We start from the raw sequence: 26,945 nt of genomic DNA, 5'->3' as shown, positions 1-26,945 counted from the left end.
TGAGTGATTTGGGGCATAAGGTTTGGTCTTGTAGTACTTCAACTCACCTGATGGCTTTCTTTCTCATATAGTTTCTTCTTCAACGAGTTTTTAAAGGATTTACATCTTTTTTGCTTTGTTACTGAACTTCTCTCTGAAGATTTCCATCCCAATAGTTAGGTGATAGTAATGAGTGACTATTCAACTTTTATTGTGTCCTTTAATTTTCTCAATGATTGCCATATGCTTTTTAGTGTAAGTAACATGTACTTTTTCAGGACATAAATATTTCTCTAGTGTATTTGGAATCTAGCTTATAGACTTGATTGAAATCTACAGGGGTGAACTGGCACTCTTTTTTTAACTCTGTAAACTCTGATCAATTCTGAGTACCTTTGCCTTTCTTCTTTGAGTTATACAAGTGGAAATCTTTTATGTAGGACCTTCAAAAGACTGATATGTAGGGGAACATATAAGTTCAACTTACTGAAGCCTTTTGTCCATTTCTTAAGCAGATCTGGGAGATAGTTCACTGTATTGTATTGATTACATATCATCACTTGAGGAGATACTTGAGGAAATACTTGAGGATTTCCAATGATAGCAGATAATCAGAGAAATGGTATAAGTTTGTTGTAGGCCGGGCAAGAATGGTCACCTTACAGGTCTCTCCAGAGGGTGGGGGAGCTACAGCAGTCACAAAACAGGGCAACAGGACAACATGGCAAGATCTGATAGATATCACACGATTACTAACTTCACCATGTCTCTAGAGGCGATCCGCGCAAGCTTGGGTGTCTCCAGTGTCTCTGAGCTTGCGAGGTTCAAAGGGCCCCGCCACCAACGAGAGACTTGGTTAAGTTAGGCCTGTGCTCATGTTCTACCTTTCGACGAGAATCGTTCGGACCTTATAGTGTGACCTGGATCGAAACCAACTGGAGCCCAGAAAGATGTGAATGACCGCTTCTTCCTGGATAAATTGCAATTGAATGAGTGACCTGATTAACAAGGATGGCGAGTTGAAATTCCTGGGATGCCTGTATAGGCTGTACCTTGGGACAACTTATCATTCAGCCATCCTCGAATCATGGCCATCCCTGACATTTCATATGAATTTTGTACCTTTCACCATCAGTTGGATAAAAGAGACCGTGTCCAATTCAGTGACGCTTTGAGAAGGAAATGGGTGAATCGAGGTATGTACTCAGCCATCTTTGCAGCTCTGGTATATAAACTTGCTATCTCTTCGCGAATTAGGATTACCACTCAATCCTTATCTCTTACTTCTTTTGGTTTCTGCGACCTAAAAACCCTGCTCCCTCATCAATATCTTCATGGAGATTTAAGCTTCTCTTTTTCTAACTTATCTCTTATTATTCTTGATATTATCTCTTCAATTTCATCGTCAGAGGATCTCTTCAATTTTCACTATCATGTCACTTGCGTTCAGCTACGTGATCTATGGTCAGTCATTCGAAAAGAGGACCTCACAAGATCAACAAACACCTAGAAAGCCTCCCGAATTCGTAACTTTGAAGCTGGATCGACTTTCACCCTTGGTCTCATTGTCTATTATCGATGAACGATTTGATCGCCTCTGTTAAGAAAAGGGAGAGACCAACCGGGATTTTTTGGATTTGCTTCCAGCAGCTGACGACGCAAGCGGACTCTATTGGTTTCAAAAACCACGAGCTCTGTGACAGGATGAGATGACTCGTTATCGACCCGCTGGAATTGCACTCAACTATAATCGAATCGGCCTCCTATGCAATGAGAGGGACAATCGTGTTGGCACTTACCATAAGCAACTACGATTTGGTGTCTCCGTTGTCAGACACATACAATCAAGCCCAGCACACCTTTGATCGCCGCTTCAAGCATCCCGTCGACCCCACCTGCAAATGACCGAAGGTGCTGAAGATATTTGTTCACTTTTGATGCGTTTGTCACCCCCATGAAAAAAGCTCGCCCTAACCCCAGACAAGTGCTTCAACAAGGCTTCAAGGTGGATCAAGGTGTCCTTTCGGATCGCTCAACCTTTGATACCCCAGAAGAGAATTTCAACAAGAAGGCATCAAGGTGGACTAATGTTGGAATTCCCGAACCTGCAATTTCATCGCCAAACTCTTCAACGCCGCATGGATATCTCGAAACAAATGAATCTGGTCACAATCTCTTCCCCCGGCGCGATGCATTTGTCACCCCCACGAAACAGGCTCACAATAACCCCAGACAAGTGCTTCAACAAGAAGGCATCAAGGTGGATCAAGGTGTCCTTTCAAATCGCTCAACCTTTTATACCCCAGAAGAGAATTTCAACAAGAAGGCATCAAGGTGGACTAACGTGCCCTTTGGAATTCCCGGACCTGCAATTTCATCGCCAAACTCTTCAACTCCGCCTGAATATCTTGAAACAAATGAATCTGGCTACAATCTCTTCCCCCAGCGCGAATTTCTTTCATCTCCCGCTTCATTCCCATGCACCACTCTTCCCATTCTTGTAATTTAGAAATGAAACAGCCACTAGCGACCTTTTCCCTGAACAGCCACAGGGTTTTTACCGGTAGCTAGATTGCATAGTCCTCAATAGCTCTAATGCTATTGAGGATTATTCAAAACTATGCAATAAAAGAATATGCGCTGTAATTCTTTGTTTGGTGAAATCTGTTTTGAGATTTCACCTTGAGCAACCATGGAATTTGAGCATGACATTTGGAGCTATCAACCTACGTAGGCGCGTCTGAGATCCAGTAACTGCTTTGTAGGTGTAAGAAAATGTACCCTACAGGGATGCTACACGTGATCTCATTTCATGATAAAAAGTCCATTACGGGGTTCTTATATCTCATGACGAGAATTCCCTCATCGTGGTTGAATTGTGTATATCCAACCCAGAATGGCCCAGAGTCTAAATCTCTGATGAATATATCTTTATCATCCTCATCATTAAAATCTATCATAGTATATGCCCTTGGGATTTTTCTAATAGACGGAACCTGACGGAACGACCAGGCGAAACTGAAGGCAATTTGCGCGTAAAACTCAAAGGACTGTTGGTGAAGCTCCAGAATTGAAAAAGATAGATTGTCTTGTTTTGTGTGAGTGTGACTCTCATTTCACATTCCAGAGTAAGTACTGTTTCAGTCCGTTTATTCAAGGATATCCTTATTCAATTGGACAATGTCATTCCGGAAATGCGAGGATGGAAAGAGAATACTTAGTTATTCAAGCAGTGAGTATGTATGATATGACTCATATTGGATAGAGTTAAAATAACACGTGGCTCTTAGATTGTGAGAGGACAAAATACCCGAGATGGAAGACAAAGAGTGAATAATTCATATAAGGAACGGAAGAGATTTTCTAGTTCATAGCAAGCTCAAAAATCTTCTCTTGATACAGAATCTTGAATTGTTTTCATATGCCATCATTGGAAATAAAGTTTAACTTTCATACATGAATAAACACCTTGATTTCTTAGGCTGAGCAAACTTGGGTTTTCGTGATCAACTTGTATGTAGAATACAATCCAGAAAAGCTTTATATTTCTTGTGTTAGGTAAAATATGCAGGCCGTTATTGTTAAAAAGATATACAAGATACAATTTTCCTCGATTATTATGACAAACATTTGATGATATTACCAGTACTCACATATGATTTTAAGATTTTATGTTGGTTAACAGATATGGGTGGTAAATAAAAAAAGTGTTGTTGCAGTAAATAGTATGTATATTTGTTCCTTCATATATTCTATGTAGTATTTATTTTGTAAGTGTTCCCCCTCAAAACCAAGCAAAATGAAATTTATAAAAAATATAATGTCGACTAAATTTTCTGCCTGAAATAACCTTAGCTATCCCTCTCATACCATGGATTGGAATGGTGGTTCATATAGATACTCTAATTTGATCCAATTGAAGAAACTTTTGATTGAGGTTGGGACCAGTACTTGAAGAAGCTGAGGGATTGATCGGAGTCGCGTCACCATCGAGTCAAGTGCGCTCAAGTCGGATATTTTCGAGATAAGAGAAGGTCTGATGCAGAATGATATAAAAGGAGGAAAATCGGGAGAGAACAACAAGAAAAGTTTGTCAGGAAAACGTGTTGTACGAGAGTTCAAGGATAGAAAGATGTTCTGAAATATCAACTTACTTATTAGATTGGGATAGCTGAGCTACCCAATCTCTCAAAAAATAGCGTGCTTCAAACAATTCATCGTGTGACAATTCTTTGACCTCTACACCCTTTAGATAAGCAATGTCTTCTTCCAGTTTTTGCTTGACACCTTTTGGGGTCGGGCATCTCTCATCTTGTGATTGCGGCCTTGATCTTGGTAAAAATATCCATCGGTTTGCTAGCAACCAAATCGAAGGGCTTTCATCATGATTGTAAGGAGTTTGATATAAGATACCAGTCGCAGCTAGAGGTACTCGGCTAGAAGTGCCTTGAAGCGCGTTGTCGTCGTCTTTTGCCGAATAGATGAGGGTCAAGACACGTCGGTTTTCTAAAACTCGTCCTTCCTCAGCTTCCGATAAGAGATCCGCGACCTTTGTTGATGGTGAAAAGAATTTGAGTTTGCGTCTGCGACGTCGAGTTGGTGGACGAACACTGTTGATTGGAAAGAGTGATGAAATGAAATGATTAGTTCTTTTAAGGGACAATTGGGGTCGAGGAAAAAGACTACATACCTCTCTTTCTTCTCGTCAGATGTTTTGACAAGGGTGGATTGGGACACTGTATCTTTTGCATCATCATGTTTTGAAGTATTATCAGAGCTCATCTTGACGGCTTTTCGAGTGTAGAGTGCTTGTCTTGAATGAGGTGAAGAGTTCGTGAAGGGTTGATTTTTGATGACAAGGACGAAGTGAAGTGGAAGGTTTGTATTATATGTTTGAAGAGATCGCTGAAGGTGAATTTTCAAGTAAAGGATCAGCACCACTTCTAGCATTTTGAAAATGTAATGTCATTTCTGAAGCATTAATTCCATCATATGTGTTCAGCGGCACGTCTAAAAAAATGTGCGCTGCCGAATTTAATGTCAAAAATAATGTAAAGCGTACAATCTTTTTGATTTTGGTATCATTTCTATTCAACACGCAAGCCAAGATGACCAATGTTTAGAGAAGGGGGGGTTCTGAGTAGCTGCCTGTACACATTGGTTCCAGTGGTCAACATCTCACAGGTTTGCGCATATTTTGATCATACTCCAAACCGGTCAGAGCTGCAGAGATCAGAGTCATAGTAGAATAGTAGATAAAAATTGTCTGGGGGAGACTTTGTGTTTCTGAGAAGGCAACACAAAGGTATGGATTGAAGGGCGCGGACGCGGCCGCGCGAACAGAGTTTTTGTCAAGCTTGGCCTTATGAATTGTCTCAATTTCAGTGATAGAAAATAAGATGCCTTTCGTCTGGAATCAGCAAGCCTTCATGAGGGCTTGAATAACCCAATCCATGGAGAGAGCATCTCATGCCGAATTGCATGATTGCGACATCCACCGATCCTTTCAAGTGGGTGCGACGTCTGCTATGAGATTCATCTCCTTCCTTGTAAAAGTATCGTATCTTCAGAACATTGTCAATATATGCCCGAAATTAGAAATCTGTATCGATAACGCAAAAGGTCCTTCGCTTTGAGAGCAGCCTAATATGGAGGTCTTCCTCAGCCTGCGAGCCTCCTCAATGTGAGCCTCGACCACTACATTCGAGTTGAAGTAAGTCTATCTCTGGCTCTATCAAGTGCATTTTTGGATCTGTTCTTCTGAATCTCAAGCTTCCCCATTTCACCCCTCCTTACAAGATGGATTTCGGCAATGCATAATCTAATAATTTTTCATCTATTTACAAACAATCTTTGAAACATAAAATCATAGAAAAACTGCCAGCTGAAGAAAGTATCTGGTTGAATTCAATAAGTAAAAAGAAGGAAAGAGGAACTACTCACCGTAAAGTTTTTCGTCGGATGCAGGACCGTTACTAACACATTGTTGATTGCTGGGTCCAGTAGTACCGACAGTATGTGCACAACCTTTCCTAGGTGTGAAGCCTAAGGGACGACCTAAAGAATTCAAATGATTCGGAAAAAGCCTTCTGAATGGAAGTCAAGATGAACCTATCCATGGATCAAGAAAAAAAACATATATGTTGAAAAGTGTATTCAAAATGAAGCATACAAAAAAGTTAGAAAGGAAATAAGTCCCTTTCATCAATCTGTAATCAAGTACAGGTTCTCAAAATATGAGAGGTGAAACTTGAAGGCTTCATTGTTCAGCACGATTTTTTTTGAAATATTCTCGCGATCAAAGGACAAAGGAACGTGGATCGATCAAACTGCAATAAAACACCCTAGTCCAACCCGACGTCTTCAGGCGGATGAGTACTGCAATCTACCGCCTGAGGGCGTTAACATTTTCCGTAGTGCTTTGGCATCATCAGCTTTCAGTGCTGAGGATTTTTTAAAATAAGGCGCTCACTTCTCAAATCAAACTTCATATAGCCTCTATGTATTCATACCAGCTGCTCCTCACACACACCGACTTATCGTACCCAAAAAATAACATCAAGACTCATTGTTCATATCACACATTTCCTATGCCGCCCGAACTCTTCACACGTAGTTCGATCAGAATCATGAAGTTCAAATTAAAGTCTTTCAAACCTGATCTCTCAGATATCTCAGAGTCTCCTGATTCCTCGCCTACACCTACTTCCCTCCACACTGAAAACATGATCAATACCTCACCAACTGAAACTCGACTCCCAGAATCGTCGAGAATCGTGACAAGACCACTTACCTCCTCCTCCTACTCACACAAGTCGATCAAAACATCTTCCAACTCTAAACCATCAAAAGATGACCTTAACTCCTCAACAAATCAATCTTCTACATCCAAAAGACCAAGACCGCCAAAGAGGCCAAGAGACTCATCAATATCGCCACATGATTCCCAAGGAAGTCGAGTGAATGGAATAAATGAAAATTCCTTGGGGCTTGTGTTCCCCAATCGCGAAGCAAGTAGCAAGAAGACCTCAGCTCATGATTCAAGGTCCTGCAGGGTATCAATGACCGGAAGAGTTCTACGACCCAGGCCTACGAGAAAGGGAAAAGAACCTCAAATCAAGCGTACAAGGTAAGTCTTAGGAAATTTTGATCTGTAACATACTGTCATTTCTCATCTTTATTTTCCCTTTTCCGCATTTCTTGATATTTGGATACACATCAAACTTGTACCCATTCTCACTTGGTCAGGTTCATCTAGAATCTTACAGGTTATGAAATAAACATTTTCATGGATACTGTTCTGACTCTAAGAGTTGCTACTTATGACGTTGATCAGTATACTGCCTCTTGACAATCTGCACTCTCAAATGCTTGGCAGTAATCATGAATTTCAGCTCTACAAGTTTTGATTTGACATTTTTACGTGTGCGAAATTAGAGGCATCGATTAGATTTTCAGCTTGATCCTGAATCAATGAAAGTAGTGCCGTGCTGAGATGATAGAAAATCTTCTGAAGTTACTGTCTGAGCATAAGGGATTTGAAGAGTTGGGACATAGTTGGAAAATCAGGTAAAGATGAGAGGAATTTCATGAGACAAATCAAAGGACAATAGAGAATGAACTGATGAGTGCGTGGAGTATAAATTGCTGAGTTGACTCAAGACAAGTTGAGAGCCATATTCTTGAAGGTCCTCAAAACTTTTTGTAACTCGGAGCTCAACCTCATTATCCGAGCCAGTCTCAGGCTTTTGCCGGGATCGGTCCTGTGACTGTCCAGGTTTGTTGAGGACACCGATGCACGGGGTCGGGATACAAAATGCACCTCCGGTCCGAGCTACCACTATCTGAACTTTTGAAAAACTTTCAAGTTCAAGAAGTGAATACGAAACTTTTGACAATCTAAAGGAGAACTTCAAGGATTAGCTTCAAACGAACCATTCGATATCAATTCAATTCAACAAATAAATGCGTTCTTTACCACATCTGACTCTTAACTCGATCCAATTCAATCAAACCTTTCAATCTCAATATTCCACTTTAACTTCATCATTATCATTATCAACCACTTCACATAAGATGAACCATCAAACCAATCTCAATCTCAATGGAACCCGAAACCAATCTAGAAATATATCAAATATGCCAAGATTACCAGTCCCACCACTCGATCAATCAGTTAATTTATACTTAAAATCGATTATACCATTCTTACTCCAATCAAGCGAAAAATCATTAGAAAAAAATCAATTTGAAAAAGAGTATCAAATAAGAAAAGAATGGGCAAATGAATTATGTATGAAAGGAGGATTAGGAGAAAGATTACAAGAAAGATTAATTGACATTGATCGTAGTTCAACTTATAATTGGTTAGATGATAATTATTGGATTAAAATTGCTTATCATTCTAATCGAGTTCCATTACCTATTAATTCGAATTGGTGGATTTTAATTCAACCTGATTCTGATATACCAAATCAAGTGATTGAATCTATACCTGAAAACGGTCGATTTACTGATTGGCAATTACGTAGAGCATCAGTTTTAATAAATCGAACGATGATCTTTAAACAAAAATTAGATAAGTAAGAAAACTTAACATTTTTTTTTTTTTTGAATTTTGAATTTTACAATCTTCACTAACAAAGAACTTCTTGATTTGTTTTTGATAGTCAAGAAATCATACCTGAATCCTCTCGTGCAGGTCGGTTTTGTATGCATCAGTATGACTGGTAGGTTAACCAATCATTAATTCCTTCTTTGTGTCCTGATTTCCTATTCAATATCTTTGCCCACTCACTTCAGCCCGTTGGCAACGTCATTGGCTTCTCGACAGCCTATATGGAATCACTCGAATACCTAACAAACCATCTGATCAACTTAACATTCCTTCATCAAACTCTCGTCATATTGTCGTCATGATTAGAGATCATATCTATACTCTTGATGTTTTGGATCGAGAGTTTTGTCCTTTATCTTCAAAGCAGATCGAGTCACGTCTTTGGTCAATCGTTAATCATGTCACTCTACAGCCTCCTACTCCTTCGATCGGTTGTCTTACTGGTCTCGATCGTGATAGCTGGACAGAAATTCGAGAACATCTTCTAAGCCTACCCGGTTCTACCAACAGGACCTCAATGAATTTAATAGAAGATGCATTATTTGTACTTTGTCTAGAAGATTTTACTCAACCAGGTGGAACCAAAGGACATATCAAAGTAGCATCTACTAATGGAAACGGATGTAATAGATGGTTCGATAAATCATTTGCATTTATTGTAGAAAACAATTCAAGAGCCTCTGTACTAGGAGAACATTCACCTTGTGATGCACTTATACCAGCGATCTTGACGGATTTTGTTTTGGCTGAAGGTGTGGGATCTGGTTGGTGTGATCCGAAAGTCAAAGAAGATAGTCATAGAATAGAATTTAATGATTGGAAAAAACTAGAATGGGTCACGGATTCTAAAGTTCTTGAAACGATTGAAAACGCAAAAGAAACAGTTCAAAGTATCTCTGATGATAGTGATGCTGATGTTTTACGGTTTGAAGGTTATGGGTTAGATTTTATTAGACAATCTGGTAAGCCATTGATCTGGCTTATTAAGAGTTTGTGGCTCGACTGAATTTTGCTTTTGATCATTAGCTCGACTCTCGCCTGATGCTTATATTCAAATGGCAATGCAATTAGCTTGGTATCGACAAATTGGAACTGTGGTCTCAACTTATGAAACTGGTCTCACTAGACTTTTCAAGCATGGTCGAACGGATGTGATTAGAACTCTAAGTAAAGAGAGTTATGAATTTGTCAAAGCAATGAGTCATGCAAAAACTCGAGTAAGTACCGAGAAAAGATAATGGATTGGATCTTTGACTGATGATCCTCTTTAGCCATTAGAAGTTTATAACTTCTTAGTAGAAGCAGTTGCTAATCATAATAAATATACCAAAGAAGTTAGTCTTGGACGAGGATTCGATCGACATTTTCTTGGACTTAGACTTCAACATCGACCTGAGGAAGATGGACCATTACCTTTACTCTTTACTGATCCTGTCTTTCATCAGAGTGCTGAATGGCAATTGAGTACGAGTGGATTGAGTGCTGGTGATCGGTTCACAGGTACTGGATTCGGATGTTATGGAAGAGGATACGGAATTAATTGTGAGTAAAATAAAAGATTTTAAGAATTTCGAAAACCATTTTGTTTAATAGAAAGATTGATTTATATTGAATTTTGATTGCCAATTTTTCACAAAGATTTGGTTGGAACCAAAATGGTGAAGTTTGGAATCGAAACAAAAAAATCTGATGTAAGAACTTCAAGTAAATCGTTTGGTGAAGAACTTTGTAAAGCACTTTGGGATATGAAAGAAGTTTGTGAATCGATTGAAGTCAAAGAATTTAATGGATCAATTGATCAAAGTTTAAGGTCTAAACTTTAATTATCTAGAATCTTGGATTTGTTTTTTTCTTGGGAATGGATGGGTTTTTTTCGAAGTGATGAAAGAAAAGGTGTATACCCAAATTTGTGGAAATTAAAGTAAGGTTATAATCAAAACGAGTTTATGTAATTACAATTCTGGATTGAATTTTTGGTAGATTTCTTGAAATGGATTCGAACTCCAAAGTGATATGCATTCGAGTATATACAATAAATCGAGTTTTGCAATTGATTTCATCGTGTTGATAAGATTGGATCTCCAACAAATGGCGAATGAGGAAATAAATTTATCTGAAGAAATGAATGAGTTCATAAATCACGTATACGGTCCAGTGTGATCACACTTGATTGTGTTGTACGTGGCTGGAATGTAGAAAGCTGAAAGTTGTGAATTAACTTTGACCGCGCCAAACCAATTCTTAGGCCACATCTCTTGGTTTTTCTTGAAGTTTTCCTTTGCTTTGCCTTACTCCTCATTTCAGGTTAACTGCTTCATTGAGATTTGGATAATTTTTCTTATCCTCAAGTTATGTTATGGGTAATTACATATTCATTTCTTGTACATAAATGATGTCTTTTAAGAAATACAATTGACGAAACTAAATCAAACTATCCAAATATAAAAACCTCATCAACATGATTCAATGAACTTCTTTATGTTTCGAAAGACTTGAATTCAGGATTTTCCTTTCTTTCCTACACATGATGATCTAAAAATTCAAAATTCGATTTCAGAGAGTTCAGCATAAGAAAGCCCAAACTAGAGACGGAAAACCAAAAATCTTTTCATTGATTAATAATAAAACTCACTTCATAGCTTGATTCTTAATAGTTTGAATCAGTATAGTTTCAACTTTTTCGAGTATGTTGAAGTGATGGTTTGAAAGAAGGTTTAGGTTTAGGACAAGGTGAAGATTGAGGAGAAGGGAATTCTTCAGGAAAAGGTGAATGGTGTGGAGAAAGTGATTGATCAGGAGAAGGTGATCGTTCGGTACTAGAAGATGATTCGGATTCGGATTCCGATTCAGAAGTTGATGAAGACTGGAATGTTTCAAAGAAGAGAAACATTAATAAAAAGCTTGATATCGGTAAATCTTTGAAAGTCTTACTGGATTTTCTAGATCTTCAATTAAATGTGCGATGGCTGCATTTATGGCTAAATCTAGGATACCAGAAGAGTCACTGTCTGATGAAGATGACGATAAATCTAAATCGGAGGATGATATTAAATCGGAAGTAGGTGAATTGAGAGCGTTTTCGAGTGCGCTTTCAATAGCGTTATCGATAGAGTCATCGATAGAGTCATCAGTTGTAGAGTGATCACTTGTTGACTGATTCGACTCTGAAGAATGACAGTTTTTTGAATTGGACATTTGATAATAAGATTGGATTGGATGGTGAATGGCGGTTTAGAGTCAAGACCATCGATTGGTTTTTGGAAAATCAAAATTGGTTCAGTTGTTTACCAAGTCAAAAACCGGTTTTTAAAATAAAACACTCAATTCTTACTCAAATCAATTATGTATCAAGATTGAGAGATTGACTTCAGCAGCATAATCGAGTCACGATGGTTTGTAGCAAGAAATGGTCATGCAAGATGATTGCTTCACTTCTATTCCTTTCAAATAGATCAGGAGAGTCTTTGATAGCTACTCTGCATACGCTTCATAACACAAGAGTCATTCTGTTATTCAATTTACTCAGCCTTCAAAGCTGTTTGCAGTCTTCTTTGGAAAGCTGTTTATGATTACAACCATCAACAATTGATAGGTTTCTAACATGAGTTTCTAAAGTTTTATCATCCTGGTACTATAGATAGTATTAAGGATAATTAAAACCAGATGGATACACTGATTGATGGACTCAAGCTTTTCATACTATGCCACCATCTATAATTCCAGCCGTTTCACAAACCATGAATAGAAAAGTAAGTCAATCAAATTGAACAAATGATCAAAGCAATGAACATTAAATCGACTAACCCTGGTGGCATGACCATCAAATCACCTTCTTCCAAAACAATTTGCATAGCTTCAGGCATCACTTTGTCAACAAAATCAGGAAACCTTTCTTTAATTGAATCTAATTGATCATGCTTTGGATCACAAGACATCAAGACATCCACCTGAGTTGTATTCTTCATAAAACTAGTTTGTAAACATTCGTCTTGTTTTTCTTGATCTGATGGTTTGAGATTCGGAGTAGATTCGCCGGCTAAGACAGATGAAGATCCGAATGGATACATCTCTGACTGGAATTTTGGTGAGGCTACCCAAACAAATTTTTGGCCTACGATTTGAGCTAATCATAAACGTTAAAAGCGTATTTAGGACACCAACTTATCAAAGAGAATATACAAACATACCATAGCAATTATAGTATGGGTCCACATGTGCTGGACTCACTGTACCACCAGGACCAAGCCAAGCGTTCAAGATCAGCCCGTCCTCGGCAGATGGTCTCAAACGAGGCTGACCATGAATTTCAGGAATTTCGCAATCAACATACTCAGGGATCGAGATATCATGACGAAGTGTAGGAAATTGTTGAAAAAGATCGTATTGAGCCAAATACAAGACTTCCTGATCTGATGAGTTTGAAGCAAAGTTTGAAATAGGATTTAAAGTTTGTAACTTGATCGAATCTAAAAACTCATACCAAGATATAATTCTTTGTCCCCATTTTTCATCAGTATATTTTCCTCCAACTTCAACTGGTACTACACGAAAAGGTCCAGAAACTTTTTTAAGATATGAAACTTCTCGCCAAGGATTTGATTTTAAGGAATTCCAATTTGAACAATACCCTTTAATCACAAATGGGCATTGATATAACTTGTTAACAAATTCATTGGGTGTAGGAGGTATGTTGTACGTAGGAATTTGTTGATGAATTCGAAGATCAGAGGTTGTGGGATGGGCTTTAAGACTTGGGAGTTGATCTGATTGAGTGTTTACGAGTGATGAAGGATTTTCTATTCGGATCTTCTTGTGTGGTGGATAAACTTCTTCATCAGAAGACGAAACTTTGAGGTCCGCAAGATAAGTATTTTGTATAGACTGAATTAAGAAGAAAAGAGTTTCTCTTCTTCCTTTTCCTGGTGCACCTGCCACTATAAGAGCCATATCCAACATACGAATGATTTCAGACCAATCAACCGAGCAAGCAGATGAGAGATTTGATGAGTCTTGTTGGGTTTGATGATAGGCCCATATGGTGGTAGTTTTGATTAAGATCGCATCTGTATATAATTGTCTATAATAAGTAGGAACTTCTTTGTAAGGATATGAAAGTATTTTTTCATCTGCGTAAGTGATGAGGCCGTCTGAAATGGTTAAGATATCATCGATCAGGACTTTATGCGATGTAATTGATTTTGAAGGGTTTGATTGAACTTGAAAGATGTTGAGTAATTGATTACAGGTAGATTTGAGTTGGAATTGAATGGGTAGACCACATTCATGAAGATCTGATGTTGAGAAGAAAGAAAGGATGAGTTAATTGTTCTTTAGTTTGTTGACGATGATATTTTGGTTTACTCACCTTGTAGATCTTTAATCCGATTCCATAATTCAAGCAAACGCCAATGGACAACCATGATCTTTGAACTTTGAAGACTTCAAATACTCCACAACATGTCACAGTCGGGTTTCATGTCTCCGAGTCAACTTGTCAGCTGGCCCCGACGATGCTCACAGCACACACGAGTCGGACTCGGTACTGATGGGCACTGCATAGATTCCATCTGATTCCATCTTTTTGAAAACAGATCGACCCAAAACCTGATTTACCTCAACACATTCGACCAACGATATCCCATATGGCAACACCCAACTCTGTCCAACAACTAACCACGAAGATCGGTCCACGAGGTATTCCCGAAGCGATCTTTATCGTAAGCATTCTCCTTGTTTCCAGTCGACTAAACAACATCTTTAAATCACTCGAATAATAAACTTTCATTATCTTTACAACAGGAAGATGTAGAAGCACATTTAGGTGGTCCTGATGGTGATGCAGAAAAAGCTTTAGTAGGATGGCAAGATATGATTGCGTAAGTCAAACGTTTTGATTTTCTTTTTTTTTGGGGGGAGATAGAAAAACATATCAAATTGGTGTTGCATATATATATATATATATAAAGTAATCTTGGGTTCTAAAGATTGGTCTTATTAGGAAGTATCAATTTATGGAAAAAAGTACGGTAAAGAAAAAACTTGATTTAGAACAAAAGATTCCTGAACTTGAATCTACCTTAGAAACAGTAGAAGTTTTACAAACTAAAAAAGTAGGTCATCTTTGGTTTTAATAAATAAATGAATGGAAAAAAAAATACTGAATGATGGGGGTTTCTTTTTTTGGTAGGATGCTGAAGAAGTTTTAGAAACTCATTTCGAATTAGCTGATACACTTTACACGAGTGCAGTAATCGAACCAGTCGAAGAAGTTTATCTATGGCTAGGTGTAAGTATTCAATAAGCTTTACTACATAAACTCAAACTCTAACATACTTTTGATCATTGAAAACAGGCTAATACCATGATGGCTTATCCACTTGCCGAAGCTCGTGAATTGTTATCAGAAAAGATTGAAGCGGCAAAAGTTAGACTAGCACAGACAGTTGAAGAACACGCCTTTTTACGCAACCAACTAACTACTAGTCAAGTTAATGTTGCAAGAGTTTATAATTGGGATGTCAAACGTCGTAAGGAACGTAAAGCTCGTGAAGAAGCTCTTGGTGCGCCTAGTGCAACAACTGAGTGATTTATTATTTTCTTTTGGTAAGTTGTAGATTTGTGTTGGGTAGTCGAGTTTTGGATTTCTCAATACTAACTTTGGGATTTTTCTCTGCTGTCTTGAAGTCGAAAAAACCGCTTGTTGTTTGTGCTTTAGTTATACGATCTAATTATCCTCGTCACTGTACTGCTATGTGACACATTCTCCGACATAATCTTACCTTTACAACCTTGGAAAGTCTGTTCAGTACATACGAACTAATCCATGAGCCACAAGATATCAAGGTTTTTCCCTCTGTCTTGAGATGTCGAAGAGGCGTTTTGAGGGCTTGGTCATGGACCAAAGCGGGGTGTCGTACCTTGGTGAAGCGTTGTTCTGACAACATAGTAGCCTTCAATGTCCATCTCAAACAAACTCGTGCTTTTGGCGACTTATCAGAAGATTAAAATGGGAAAAGTCAAATCACAAAAGTAGCTATCAGACATAATGACTTAAAAGTGCCACATCGTTTGTGTCTGATAAATGACAGGGAACAGTTTCCTCCCATAAGAAAACTCTCGCGTTTTGTTTGGAGGTTGAGTTTGTATGTTTGTGTCTGGCGGTGTAAGGTGCTACATTTGTCCAAGCCTGAGAGGTACACAAAGAGCTCAGCATATATGATCAATGACTCTTGTTTCAAAGACACCGTGTTCAAAGACTGGAAAAGACGCAAACATCATCCTCTACAGTTAATTTGAGAAAAGCTCGGTGTGATTGGTTCATTGAATTCGTGGCGGATGACAATACCATCAGCAAGCATCAGCACACGATCACTTTTGACAGATGTGAGTTACTTGGACCGTTGTATCTCAGTGGACGAGACTGGCTGTTTCTTCTTCTTTGATGTCGATAATAAGTCTTTGTTTGGATCAGCTGGTTTGAATGCAAGTGCGCAAAGAACTAATATTGGGGGCCTCGCAATTGTTGAACATCTGGAAGCGTCTCTTGAGCCAAAAGTAAGTTGAATATTCACTTCTGAGCTTCAATTGGCACTGGAATTTAAAATGAACATAAATTAAATTTCGAAAAAAGGCAACACAATAGGGGGTTTCAAGTCAATAAATTTACGGTATTTTACAGTCCAACAAGTTGTCCGATGTTGCAAAATATACCGTAAATTTAAAAAAATTGGGACACCTTTTTAGGTGTCCCGAATGGTGTTGACCGTATATTTGCAGAAAAAAAACCCACTGTAAAATCTAAAAAACTTGTCCGTTTTTTAAAAAGTTTCACAAAAAAATTCTGACTTGAAACCCCCTAATAAACATATTATACACCCACTTCGGTAACAAAACCCGAAAAAAGTTACATATATGATTTTTACATCACGGTGAGAAATATTCTCAACGTGTATGTATATGTAAAGCTGTGATCCTTGAAAGCCTTCGGTAACCGAATCAAAAGTGATATGATGATCATATCAAGGGATCATCAGGACATCTTGTCATTCGGTAAACAGGTCACCGAGGTCATTGAGATCAATAGTCTCCAATTGTACCCTCTTCCTTTCTTTCATAATCCTTTGAAAGTAGTGAAATAAATCCAAATCCATTCCATAATTTTAATATGTATCATCATCAAGCTCTTCAACGCTGGAGACATCGACGCCGCCAAGCCATATGTTTTCACCACATAATCTTGATAGAATCGGCTAGATTCTACTACAGCAGAATCTTGAAGCCCACCATAATCAGAAATCCAAGGATCAGATCGATCCTTTCTGGCCAGATGTGGATTGATGAATTACTAAGTGGGCACGAGAAGGTCTTTTATGAAAATATGGGAATGAAAAAGACTGTCTTTGTTGAATTGAGAGGACGGCTTGAGGAATCTGGATCACTTTCCGATTCCAGATATGTTACTAGCACCGAGCAATTAGCTATTTTAATTTACTTTCTCATCACCGGACTCTCAAACACCAAGCTCAACCAGCGCTTTCAAAGGTCTGCTGATACAGTTTCCAAGTAAATCAAGCATGTCTCTTTGATTATCTTTTCATAGGCTGATGATTACGTGTTTATAGGATTATCAACAATTTAACTAGAGACATTACCACCAATACTCAATTGATCCATTCATACATTGTCCTGCCTCAACAAGATACTCCAATGTCAGCATCAATTCGTAATAATCCCGATTGGTATCCTTACTTCAAGAACTGCGTCGGTGCAGTTGACGGGACTCACATGCCAGTTCATGTATCGCCACTAGACGCCAAGCCTTATTTCAATCGAAAAGGAAACATAACTCAGAATGTATTAGCTGCTTGTAATTTCAGCTTATGTTTTACTTACATTCTGGCCGGCTGGGAAGGTAGTGTGGCGGATAGTAAACTGTGGGATGATGCACGCGAAAGTAACCTTACCATTCCAGCTGGTAAGTATGTACTGGGCGATGCTGGATTTGCGTTGAGTCTAACGTGTCAAACCCCTTTTCGAGGGGTGCGATACCATCTTCGAGAATTTTCTGGCAATAATTCTGAGTGCGTTCTTTATGTTTTATTGCTTAGCCAAAACTAATGTTTTCTTACTCTACAGACCTCGAACTTATCAGGAATTGTATAACAAAAGACATGCTTCTTTAAGAAATTATATTGAAAGAATATTTGGCGTAACGAAGCAAAGGTTTAAAGTGATGGGAGAAGGGTCACATTATCCCATCTTAATTCAAGCAAGATTGATACTCCTAATGGCTTTTATACATAACTTTATCAGAACAGTCGATAGCAATGATGAACAATTTAATGGGGAATTTGATGAAAACTATCAACCTCGAGTCAATCAAGAGGAGTTACACGCTGTTGGGAACACTGCTGAAGAGTCATCCGAAGCAGGAAAGTTGAGAACGAAAATCGCTAAAGCGATGTGGAGAAATTATCGCCAACAACGAGATGCTCGTGGAATGTGAATTATATTACTCATTTGTTTTTCGATTTTTCCATCTACAAGCTTACCATAAAACCTTCAATCTCACTTATTAACAATTTATTATCATAATTAATCACACACTCATCTTTTAGTTTTTTTAGAAACTTGATAAAGATGTAATATTTGCATGTTTTAGTATTTTTATATAATCAATAAAGATGTACTTGTATCACAAAACCTTTAGGAAATTGTTAAGATGGACCTTCTTCTTAAATTACAAGTATAGTTGGTAGAACAAAGGAAGATAAACTTTGAAAAAAAATTGTAACTGAATTAAATACATTTGTTTTTAATTACCTGCCAACTTCCCTCTGATCCAACCGAGTTGTAGATCTTTTTCTTCAAGACCAACAAACATCTTCGCATAATCGACATCTTTCTTTAACAATTCCATTGATTTATAGAGTTCATCTTGACTTAAACCGAGCTTGCGTAATCCCCGAGTAGCAGTGGTGAGAAAGCCGTAAGGTTGAGTCGAGCTTCCAGAGGCTAAAGTGCTAGTATCATTTGCCATGTGAGTAATGAATTTATCTGAGATTGAGCCAATTCCATCTATAAAATCGTCTCCAGCTTGAGCAGCAGTCTTGCGCTGTTTCCTTTCGAAAGGCTTTTGAGCTTTGCCTTTTGAAGGCACTTCTTCAGCTTCTGGTGATCGGTTATGTTTGAATCTTCTTCCTTTCATGAATTTGTTTCCAGAACGAACGCTAGCAGGTGCTGGTGTTTCTTCTTCGGATTCAATAGCACGCTGAAGTCGAGATTCATCTAAACTCCCATGTTGACTCCCATCACGGCTCATTGATTTGCCACTTGAAGTATCATCATCCTTATCTTTTTCACCTTCTCCATCAGCTTCCTCGGCAGGAGCAAAAGAATTGACCTTCCCAGTTCCCTTGGCCATCCCAGGATCGACGAGCACACCAACTGATTCATAAAGCGGGAAGGGGTTCCTTCTGAACCAACCTAAACGCTTGTTAGTTCCTGACTGGGATGAGAAAGAAATGATAAGTGATTGAAGGCATGAAGATAAGAATGAATGGACATACTGGTACTTTGGCCATCTCGTTCCAGATTTCGGAACTGAGCTCGACCATATTCGTTTCGGGGTTCCATCCGGCACCGCTTTTCTTCAACAAATCGCTCGCATCTTTGTATCGTTTGTTAAGCTTGATTTGAAATGAAAAGACAATTAGCATACAGTAGAAAGAAAGAGACAAAAGCAAAAGACTGACCACATTATAATGACCATGTACCATCTCACCAGTCTTTTTTTTAGTCGCGCCTTCAGTCCCCTTCAATTCAGTTGCAATTAATGCCCAAGTCGCTTTAGAAAAGCCTTTGTTGCTTTTATTATTCCTATGAGTTTTTATAAGATGTTCAATCATTTTGGATTCTTGATCGCTAGTCCATTCACACTTGGATGATGGTGTTGAAACAATTGGACTGTCTTCAACCGATTGTGACACATTGGTTGACGCCGGCATGTCGATGTTGAAAAGGAAAACGTAATAAATCAATCAAATAACTAATTGAATAACAATCGAGAGAAGATTTTTAAGTTGAAAGTGGCTTGAAGGACAGCTTGAAGTCGACTTTGAGCTTTGATGAAAGGGAAGATAAAGATGAGTTGACCAGATTTGTGATTGGATTTTTTGAACTTGAGGTGTTGAATCGTTGAAGTTGTTTGTGATGAGAGAAAAAGAAAGAAAAAACTTTGATTTTTTTCGGTGAAGTACAAAAAAAGACAAATCGGTACTTTGAGATGAAAGATATCAAAAAGATATCTGTTGAAGATTCATAAAAAAAACGACGAAAAGTCGTTTTGGAGAATATCGATGATTTTTAGATATATATGGAAAAATATGTATCCGACTTTTGTTGTACTTTGGTTTACCGAATCGGTTTTCCGGGTCATATATACAACCGAAATTCAGTATGTTTTTTTGGTGGTACATATTCGGTCGCATATGTTACATATGCGTTACCGAAGTGGGTGATAAATATCTAACTGCCTTAATACTACGGAAAAAAGAAGCCCAAGATAAACCCAAATAAAATAAAGAAATGAAAATGATAATGTAGAGTGCGAGAGCTATGAACAGGGAATACGGCAAAGAAATTGATGAAAAAAAGATGATGTGAGGATACATACTTGTCAATGTCACAAATACTTTTCTTCACTGAGACATATCCTGTGGAGAAGCAACATCAAGAAACCAAGAATAAAGTCAGCGAATCAAAGGATAAAGAAAGACAAATGTATGAGAGAGTAAATGGAAACATACCATTTAATTTTCAGATTGAGTCGTTGAAGATCCGCTTGATAGATCTGTCGAAGGAATAACATCACTGAGGTAATCATGAGCCAAGAAAAAATCTAAAGAAGATAATCGATAAAAGGGATCTTTTTGAAAGAACCAACGAACAAGTGAACGGAAATCCTCAGGCATGTTGGGATCCGCTTCTAGAATTGCTGTACGCAAGCCTGCATCAGTGGCTGTTAGGTATCAAAGGATATATGTTAGTCAAGAGAAAGTCTCAAGTGAAGGGAGATTGAGAAAGAAAAGACTTACATGAGTCAAAAGGTAGCCGATGCGTAACCATCTCGAATAGCATCACACCAAGACCCCACCAATCAAGTGCCGGAGTGCAGACGAGTCCACTAAGGACTTCTGGGGCTCTTGCGTGCGGGGTTCCACCTACCTGAGCGACCTGTCTAGAGTAAGCTCTAACGGCGAGTCCAAAGTCAGAGATTACGATCCGGTTGTCCAAAGTGATCAAGGCGTTCTCGAGTTTGATGTCTGCGTGAATGATGTGGTTTTGGTGAAGGTATGCGATGGCTCTTGCTACATCAATACTATAGAGTTTGGCTTGAGTCTCAGAGATGGGCAATCAATCCCTAATATCCCCACGAGGAGCGTATCCAAGGACAATGTGGAAGTCAGTACAAGTGCGGTAAAATCCGTGAAAGCCTACGATTAAGGGATGTTTGATATCTTTAAGAATGTTGATCTCATTCATAATGATTGCGTCTTGACTGGAAGAATTCTCATCCTTGCGTGAGATTACCTTGATCGCATATATATTCTTGTTGGATCTCGATCTAGCTTTGTAAACCTGAGAGAAACCACCGCGCCCAAGCAGTTGCAAACGTTCATAATCTCTACGTAGTAGACTCCCATTGTTGGGGACACTTCCTGGAGCAGTTGGATGGTTCACTCTCAACTTTAACTTCATGGTGTTTGTTGATGGTGTGGTGTGGACAGGAAGTTGAAAAACAGGTAAAAAGTAATTGAGAAGGCAAGTTGTGATCAAAGGTTTGTTGAGGGTTGTAGGTGATGTGAATAGTGTGATTTGAAAGTGGTTGGGAGTACTTGAAGGGAGGCGGATAATGTGATGTGGAAAGGGTTGGGCATGCTTGAACACGATAATTTATATACAATCGAAGATGTCTATGATGCCGATAAGTTCAAGGACTACAAATGCTTTAAAAATGTCGAGTAAGCATATTGCTGAAAATATGGAGCATTTCGCTAAATGCAAACCATCCAAACGCATTATCACCAATATGAGCATTTACAATACGGGGTAGGAGAATTTTACACAGGGGTCATTTTACACCGGGTCGGGCGGTGTAACGGTTTCTGTGTAAAATTCAAAAAACGGGCTGTGTTTTCGAATTTTACACAGTTTTCCATTTTTCCTGGGCTGTGTACAGTAGCACTGTGTAAAAAAGACAGTGCAAAAGTACGGCAACCAGACGTAACATGTAATTTTACACTGTGATTTTTACACAGGAAGTCACTGTGTAAAAAGTTACAGTGTAAAATTACGGGACCCCCGCGGGGCTTTGAAATTTGCACCGGGACGGGTAACACAGACCCTTTCCGGTGCAAAAGCGCGCTGTGTGAATTTCCGAAACTCAATACCAATCTATAATTTTACACCACTCCATATCGATACCGTACACCGGACACGTACCACACCTTTCAAACCATGGACGTACATTCCCATGTGCCGAAAACAATCATTTATATCAGTTGAACCCTTGCATAACCTCAACCAAACATGCACTAACCGAGATATCAAGAAACCACCTTTTACCCACATATCCGTGATGATACCAGAGGGTGGATGATTGCAGCGTAAAGTTGTTCCAATATCGAACAACTTTACGATATATTTCGCCATACTTGCCGCCATCTTTCCCAAAGAGGGATCCACCTTCACCATTTCCTTTCTTCAACTGTCTCTCCCCCATTCTCATTTTCGCATTTTTGATTCTTTCGAGTCCATCATCTCTTTTGAGCTCTCATGAGGCGTCCCCTAGAATCATTTTAATTCAACCATGGGACATGCCACATCACGCTATGATGGTGGCATTGCCAATGAAGGCAATGTGTCTCCATCTCCAGATGAACCAATGTCCACGTCGCGCTATGATTCTCGCAAAGCAGTCTGCACCAGTTACAAGGGAGAAATTATCTCTTCCGAAAATCAGTTTGATTCGAGTTCTTTTGTTTTTACTTCATCCAGCTCAGATTGTGAAGTTGAATCCACATATAGTACCTCATCTTCCTTGTCTCAATCGAGTATATCACTCGATTTATCACCATCTCTGTTATTACCTCAGTTCAAAATGATTGAGATCACATCCTCTCCCATCGAAAGCCAAGTTCTCCCAGCTGATATCACGGAAAACAAACCACGCCGTCCTAATCTTCATCTATCAACTGATAAATCTCTATATAGAACCTTCATTGATCATGGATGCGAACTCGACGAAGAGGAGTATCCTGTCTACCCAAATGGGGACACGGTCTATGTCAATGACCCTGATTCCCCGGCGTTGAATTTCCGTTTCATTGCATGGACTCAAACCATGAAATCGGAAACTACAAAGAAGAAAACCTGGACTACTCGTCGGTACTACTGCTTGGGGGTCATTAAATGCTCCGAGGCGACCTGTCCTTTGGCAGCTTCCCCTCCAACTGGAGCCAGAAAGATCACCGAAGGGGCGGAAGGGTCAGCACCTGGTTGCACACCTTTTTTCGGTTTCTTCAACATTGTGTTAATACTTGTGTTCTTTTTTTTTCTTTCATGATTTCCTTCGATATACCTCCACAGAAAAAACTGTCCTATCTCCGCTTGCGATGGCTACCAAGTACACATTGAATGTGACGCTAAATGCCGAGTTGATACCGAATTAGACGCGGACGGAAACAAACAGTGGGGCCTACTGCGTCATCAAGGGACTCACCAACATGATTGGCCGGAGTCCAAAAAGGCCGATCCTATCTCGAAAGAAAAGTTGAAGGAAAGGGTCATTAATGACACCAAGACCGGACCTTTAGGCCTGAAGGTCAGTCAATTATGACCTTCTGCGTGAATATTCTCAATGCTGACCAGTCTCATCTGATCACACATTTAGGTTGGACTGGCGCATTTGGGCAATGACCCAGTCCATTCAGTCACCGATATTCATTCGTCATTTGGAAACGCCGATCGTCTAGGGTATTTGCGTCAAATGTATCTTGTCGAGGCCGGTATAATGACTGACACCCGCGATCCTGAAGCCGGCGATAAATGGCTATGCACATTTATGGATTGGGAAAGGTTTGTTCCATAACACCTCCTACGCCCAAAAGAACACCCTACTGATAGATAAGTATATATGTATCTATCTATCTAACCAGGAAAGGCCTCAAGGTGGTTTCGTCGTCTGTGGCCGGCCCAGATGCACACATAACGTTCCAAACTGGTTGGATGGCGGAAGTACTAGTTGAACCCGACGAAAAATCAGACACTTATACCAGAGGACTTCTCTCCGACATAACTTATAGATTTTTCAAGATTGGTTATCTATTAACTACTTTGAAATACTGTGAAACCATCAAGCGCTGGGTTCCTGTCTTATTCTCTTGGCTTAATGGCCTCACCGCTGAACATTACAAAGTTCATTTTAAGAATTTACTTCAGCAGATTCAAAAAACAACCTTGTCCGAGAAGAGCAAAGGGATGATGGTAGAACAAGTAGTTGATTTCTCTTTGGCGCAGAAAGTGGGATTTCAGGACGCATATATGGAAGTGTTTAATTGCCACGACAAGGATGTGGCACTGTCGAAGTTGCACGGATGCGAATGGCATTTTTATCAGGCTATTACCCGAATTCAGAAGAATCAGAAGATTGTGAAGGCCAAACAGGCGGTAAGTCAATCAAAATTTTCATATTTCATTTGATTTCACATAACTCATTTAACTCATTTGTGTTGTTATTCTTTTTGCGGCAGGTAACTTGGGAGAAAAAATGCAAAGCTTTGCTTCTCCCTGACGGACCTGGCATCGAAGACCTGGACTCCCGATTTGAAGAGTTGCGACGCCTTTTCCCTCTAGCAAAGCGATGGCTAGATTGGTGGGAAACCGCTGATGTTCAAGCTATGCTTTTCCCCGCGCGAAAGCGCAAACCTCTCGACGACCCTCCCTTGCCCGGCGACAACAGCGACGATGATGATGTCAACGTCGTCGCACCTCGAAGACGTGCGGACCTGCCTTCGACTACGAATGGACAGGAAAGTATGCATCAAGTGTATTACATACTGTGGTCAGTACACATTTTAATTCCTATCAGTGTCATTTTACTTACTGATCAAGTTCATTCTTCTGCTACAATCACCTTCAGCAAAGGGAGATGCTCGATTATAGCCGGCATCATTCAACTTTGCGCCTTTGCCCAATGCATGGAAAAGGATTTCCAGCAAGTCAAAAAAGGCATTTCGATAAGGTGGCACCTCGCAGGACACCTGGCAAGAGGTGGTGAAGGCTTTAGGCATGCCACCTCCCACCAAACGCAAGTTCACACGTAACGATGGCCGTGCACCCGATACCTCCGACGCTCTACTTGGAAAAAAAGAAAAGGTTTACAAGGCACCTGCGAAATTAGGACGACCTGTGGGCTCCCAGAACATCAACCGAAATTCACTCACCACCTATCAGTCTTACAAAGTCGGAAGTAAGAAAGGAACCCGGAATCGTTGCTGGCAAACTTCGACTCTAGAAACCCTCTATGCGCTTTTTAATCCATGTTGGACTAAATACCTTACGGTGAACAGTACCAACTTAGGAAACGTGCTAGCAAGACACTTCACCACGCGATGTAACTTCGAAATCACCGGGGCTAACTTTACGGGAAGCATGACGAGGTGGCAAACCTTGCTTCACGAAGCTGTTCAAGAAAGGTCCAACTCTTACGCCAACGATGTTTTTGCGTCGGCTGACGGGTTTATGGAGTTATTGTTAGAACCAGTGAAGGACCGAAATTCGTCTCTGGGACCGCTATTTGAACACTCGATGATTAAGACAGTTATGTGTCTTCGGAATTCAGATCATACAAGCGTGATACCTCAACAACGTGCTATTCTTCGCCTGCTGCCATCGATGTTCGACAAGCATTCATTAGCTTACTCCGATGTTCCCCTATTGTTATCGACATGGATGACTGATGGACTGACCTCTGAAGGAGTCTTATGTACTCAGTGCCATCCCAAAGCTACTGGGAAGGGCAAGGATGTCACCCCAGTGGCAAACCCTTCATTTGTTCATAACAACTTCAAGATTGTAATTACCGACGCCAAAACCGCGCCGCTACATCTATACTTTCATATGGATGGAATTGTGGGACTTACTGATTCCGAACGCGAACGCTACCAAGGTGAGACCAACTGGCCTGCACGTATCAAAGTGGGCGCGGTGGAGTACTTCTTGGTATCTCGAGGCTATTGGGCAAACTACCATTACTGGGGACGGGTCGTACGAGCTATTGATGGCATCCTCGGGGTTTGGCTTTATGACAAACGTGAAAACAGCGGAATAGCCCAGCTGGAATCGGCGGATGTCTCCACCATTGGCGGTTGCTCTCCCGATACCTCCTGGCTGTTCTACTCTCGCATGCCTCAGGCAGAAGAGATTGATCAAATCTCTTCTGCAATTCGCGATCTCGTCAAACTTTTTCCAAAAAAAGCCTCCAACATTCCCTTTTCAATGCCAACTTCGACATTTCCATTTGGCGGGGGCCTGCCTCAAGATCATGAAACCGAAGGCGATGCAAAGGCCGCAGGAAAGGAGGCAAAGGCTAGTGTGGAGAGCATTCTTGCTCCCAGAGTGGCGGCCGTCACATTGGGACAACATACGGAGGTTGAAGTTGAAGAGGAAGTTTTGCTCACAGAAGCAGCAGATAAGAAGTCTAAACCGGTACCATGTGAGTTTTAATATTTATATTTATAATGTTTTATCTTATACAATGTTTTATATAAGATACTAATCTGTTATCTGTGATATAGTGTCACCCAGGAAGCGCAAGGGAAAATCACAACCCGACGGGAAGGTTGTGCTAGAGGCAATGGAAAAACCACCGCCTGTAGTGGCCTCAAGAACCACGCGTACCAAAACCCGAATGGAGGTCAAGGATGAACCGGACACGAAAGGAAAACAAGGTATATACCTTGATCCATATATGATTTACAAAATCTTAATTGCTGACTGATGTTTTTGTTCAGAAGCATCTAAACCAAACAAAGGAAAATGGAAAGGTTGGGCTATCGTGGAAGATGTGCCCGTCGAAGAAAGTGGGGCTGAAGATGTAGAAGAAGTTGTAGCAGAGGTCAAACCCACCAGGTCAAAGCGTCACCGTCGTGGCTGATGTACTCTCTGTCATCATTTTGTGTTTTTTTTTTTGTTTTTGGATTACTGTTTGAATCTTTTCTTCATTGCCTGGATACAAGCTGTGATTGCACAATAATATATAAGATATCATACATCTGGAAGTATTGTT

At 39.8% G+C, this 26,945-nt stretch overlaps 8 protein-coding genes across 8 annotated transcripts; 4 read left to right on the top strand and 4 right to left on the bottom strand.

Annotated features, from left to right (window-relative positions):
* Positions 1–1,412: 1,412 nt before the first annotated feature.
* Positions 1,413–3,053, top strand: MELLADRAFT_109586 (uncharacterized protein; the record flags this gene model as incomplete). Its single annotated transcript, XM_007413537.1, has 3 exons — positions 1,413–1,443; positions 1,944–2,313; positions 2,969–3,053. 3 exons carry the CDS (start codon positions 1,413–1,415, stop codon positions 3,051–3,053), a joined length of 486 nt encoding a protein of 161 aa, XP_007413599.1.
* An 828-nt stretch (positions 3,054–3,881) lies between these two features.
* On the bottom strand, positions 3,882–6,387 carry MELLADRAFT_109585 (uncharacterized protein; the record flags this gene model as incomplete). Its single annotated transcript, XM_007413503.1, has 6 exons — positions 3,882–3,939; positions 4,134–4,589; positions 4,670–4,884; positions 5,162–5,202; positions 5,923–6,036; positions 6,369–6,387. The coding sequence occupies 6 exons, from the start codon at positions 6,385–6,387 to the stop codon at positions 3,882–3,884; spliced, it is 903 nt and encodes a 300-aa protein (XP_007413565.1).
* Positions 6,388–8,106: 1,719 nt separating this feature from the next.
* MELLADRAFT_44686 (uncharacterized protein) lies at positions 8,107–10,679 on the top strand (the record flags this gene model as incomplete). Its single annotated transcript, XM_007413538.1, has 6 exons — positions 8,107–8,561; positions 8,649–8,708; positions 8,813–9,558; positions 9,623–9,813; positions 9,868–10,138; positions 10,235–10,679. 6 exons carry the CDS (start codon positions 8,119–8,121, stop codon positions 10,417–10,419), a joined length of 1,896 nt encoding a protein of 631 aa, XP_007413600.1.
* A 588-nt stretch (positions 10,680–11,267) lies between these two features.
* On the bottom strand, positions 11,268–11,791 carry MELLADRAFT_65858 (uncharacterized protein; the record flags this gene model as incomplete). The annotated part of the gene is made up of 2 exons (XM_007413502.1): positions 11,268–11,459; positions 11,528–11,791. 2 exons carry the CDS (start codon positions 11,789–11,791, stop codon positions 11,268–11,270), a joined length of 456 nt encoding a protein of 151 aa, XP_007413564.1.
* A 296-nt stretch (positions 11,792–12,087) lies between these two features.
* MELLADRAFT_78659 (uncharacterized protein) lies at positions 12,088–14,016 on the bottom strand (the record flags this gene model as incomplete). Its single annotated transcript, XM_007413501.1, has 4 exons — positions 12,088–12,307; positions 12,401–12,719; positions 12,784–13,812; positions 13,962–14,016. The coding sequence occupies 4 exons, from the start codon at positions 14,014–14,016 to the stop codon at positions 12,250–12,252; spliced, it is 1,461 nt and encodes a 486-aa protein (XP_007413563.1).
* Positions 14,017–14,238: 222 nt separating this feature from the next.
* MELLADRAFT_109581 (uncharacterized protein) lies at positions 14,239–15,182 on the top strand (the record flags this gene model as incomplete). The annotated part of the gene is made up of 5 exons (XM_007413539.1): positions 14,239–14,313; positions 14,396–14,472; positions 14,595–14,706; positions 14,784–14,882; positions 14,949–15,182. 5 exons carry the CDS (start codon positions 14,239–14,241, stop codon positions 15,180–15,182), a joined length of 597 nt encoding a protein of 198 aa, XP_007413601.1.
* A 5,224-nt stretch (positions 15,183–20,406) lies between these two features.
* MELLADRAFT_90441 (uncharacterized protein) lies at positions 20,407–21,355 on the bottom strand (the record flags this gene model as incomplete). The annotated part of the gene is made up of 3 exons (XM_007413500.1): positions 20,407–20,615; positions 20,692–20,988; positions 21,031–21,355. The coding sequence occupies 3 exons, from the start codon at positions 21,353–21,355 to the stop codon at positions 20,407–20,409; spliced, it is 831 nt and encodes a 276-aa protein (XP_007413562.1).
* Positions 21,356–25,777: 4,422 nt separating this feature from the next.
* On the top strand, positions 25,778–26,813 carry MELLADRAFT_90440 (uncharacterized protein; the record flags this gene model as incomplete). The annotated part of the gene is made up of 3 exons (XM_007413540.1): positions 25,778–26,372; positions 26,455–26,607; positions 26,671–26,813. The coding sequence occupies 3 exons, from the start codon at positions 25,778–25,780 to the stop codon at positions 26,811–26,813; spliced, it is 891 nt and encodes a 296-aa protein (XP_007413602.1).
* Between the last annotated feature and the right edge of the window lie 132 nt (positions 26,814–26,945).

Source organism: Melampsora larici-populina, assembly GCF_000204055.1.
Source record: "Melampsora larici-populina 98AG31 unplaced genomic scaffold MELLAscaffold_37, whole genome shotgun sequence".
NCBI classification, from domain to species: domain Eukaryota; kingdom Fungi; phylum Basidiomycota; class Pucciniomycetes; order Pucciniales; family Melampsoraceae; genus Melampsora; species Melampsora laricis-populina.
Note: the sequence above shows the minus strand (reverse complement) of the source record. Positions and strands in the feature narration are given on the sequence as shown.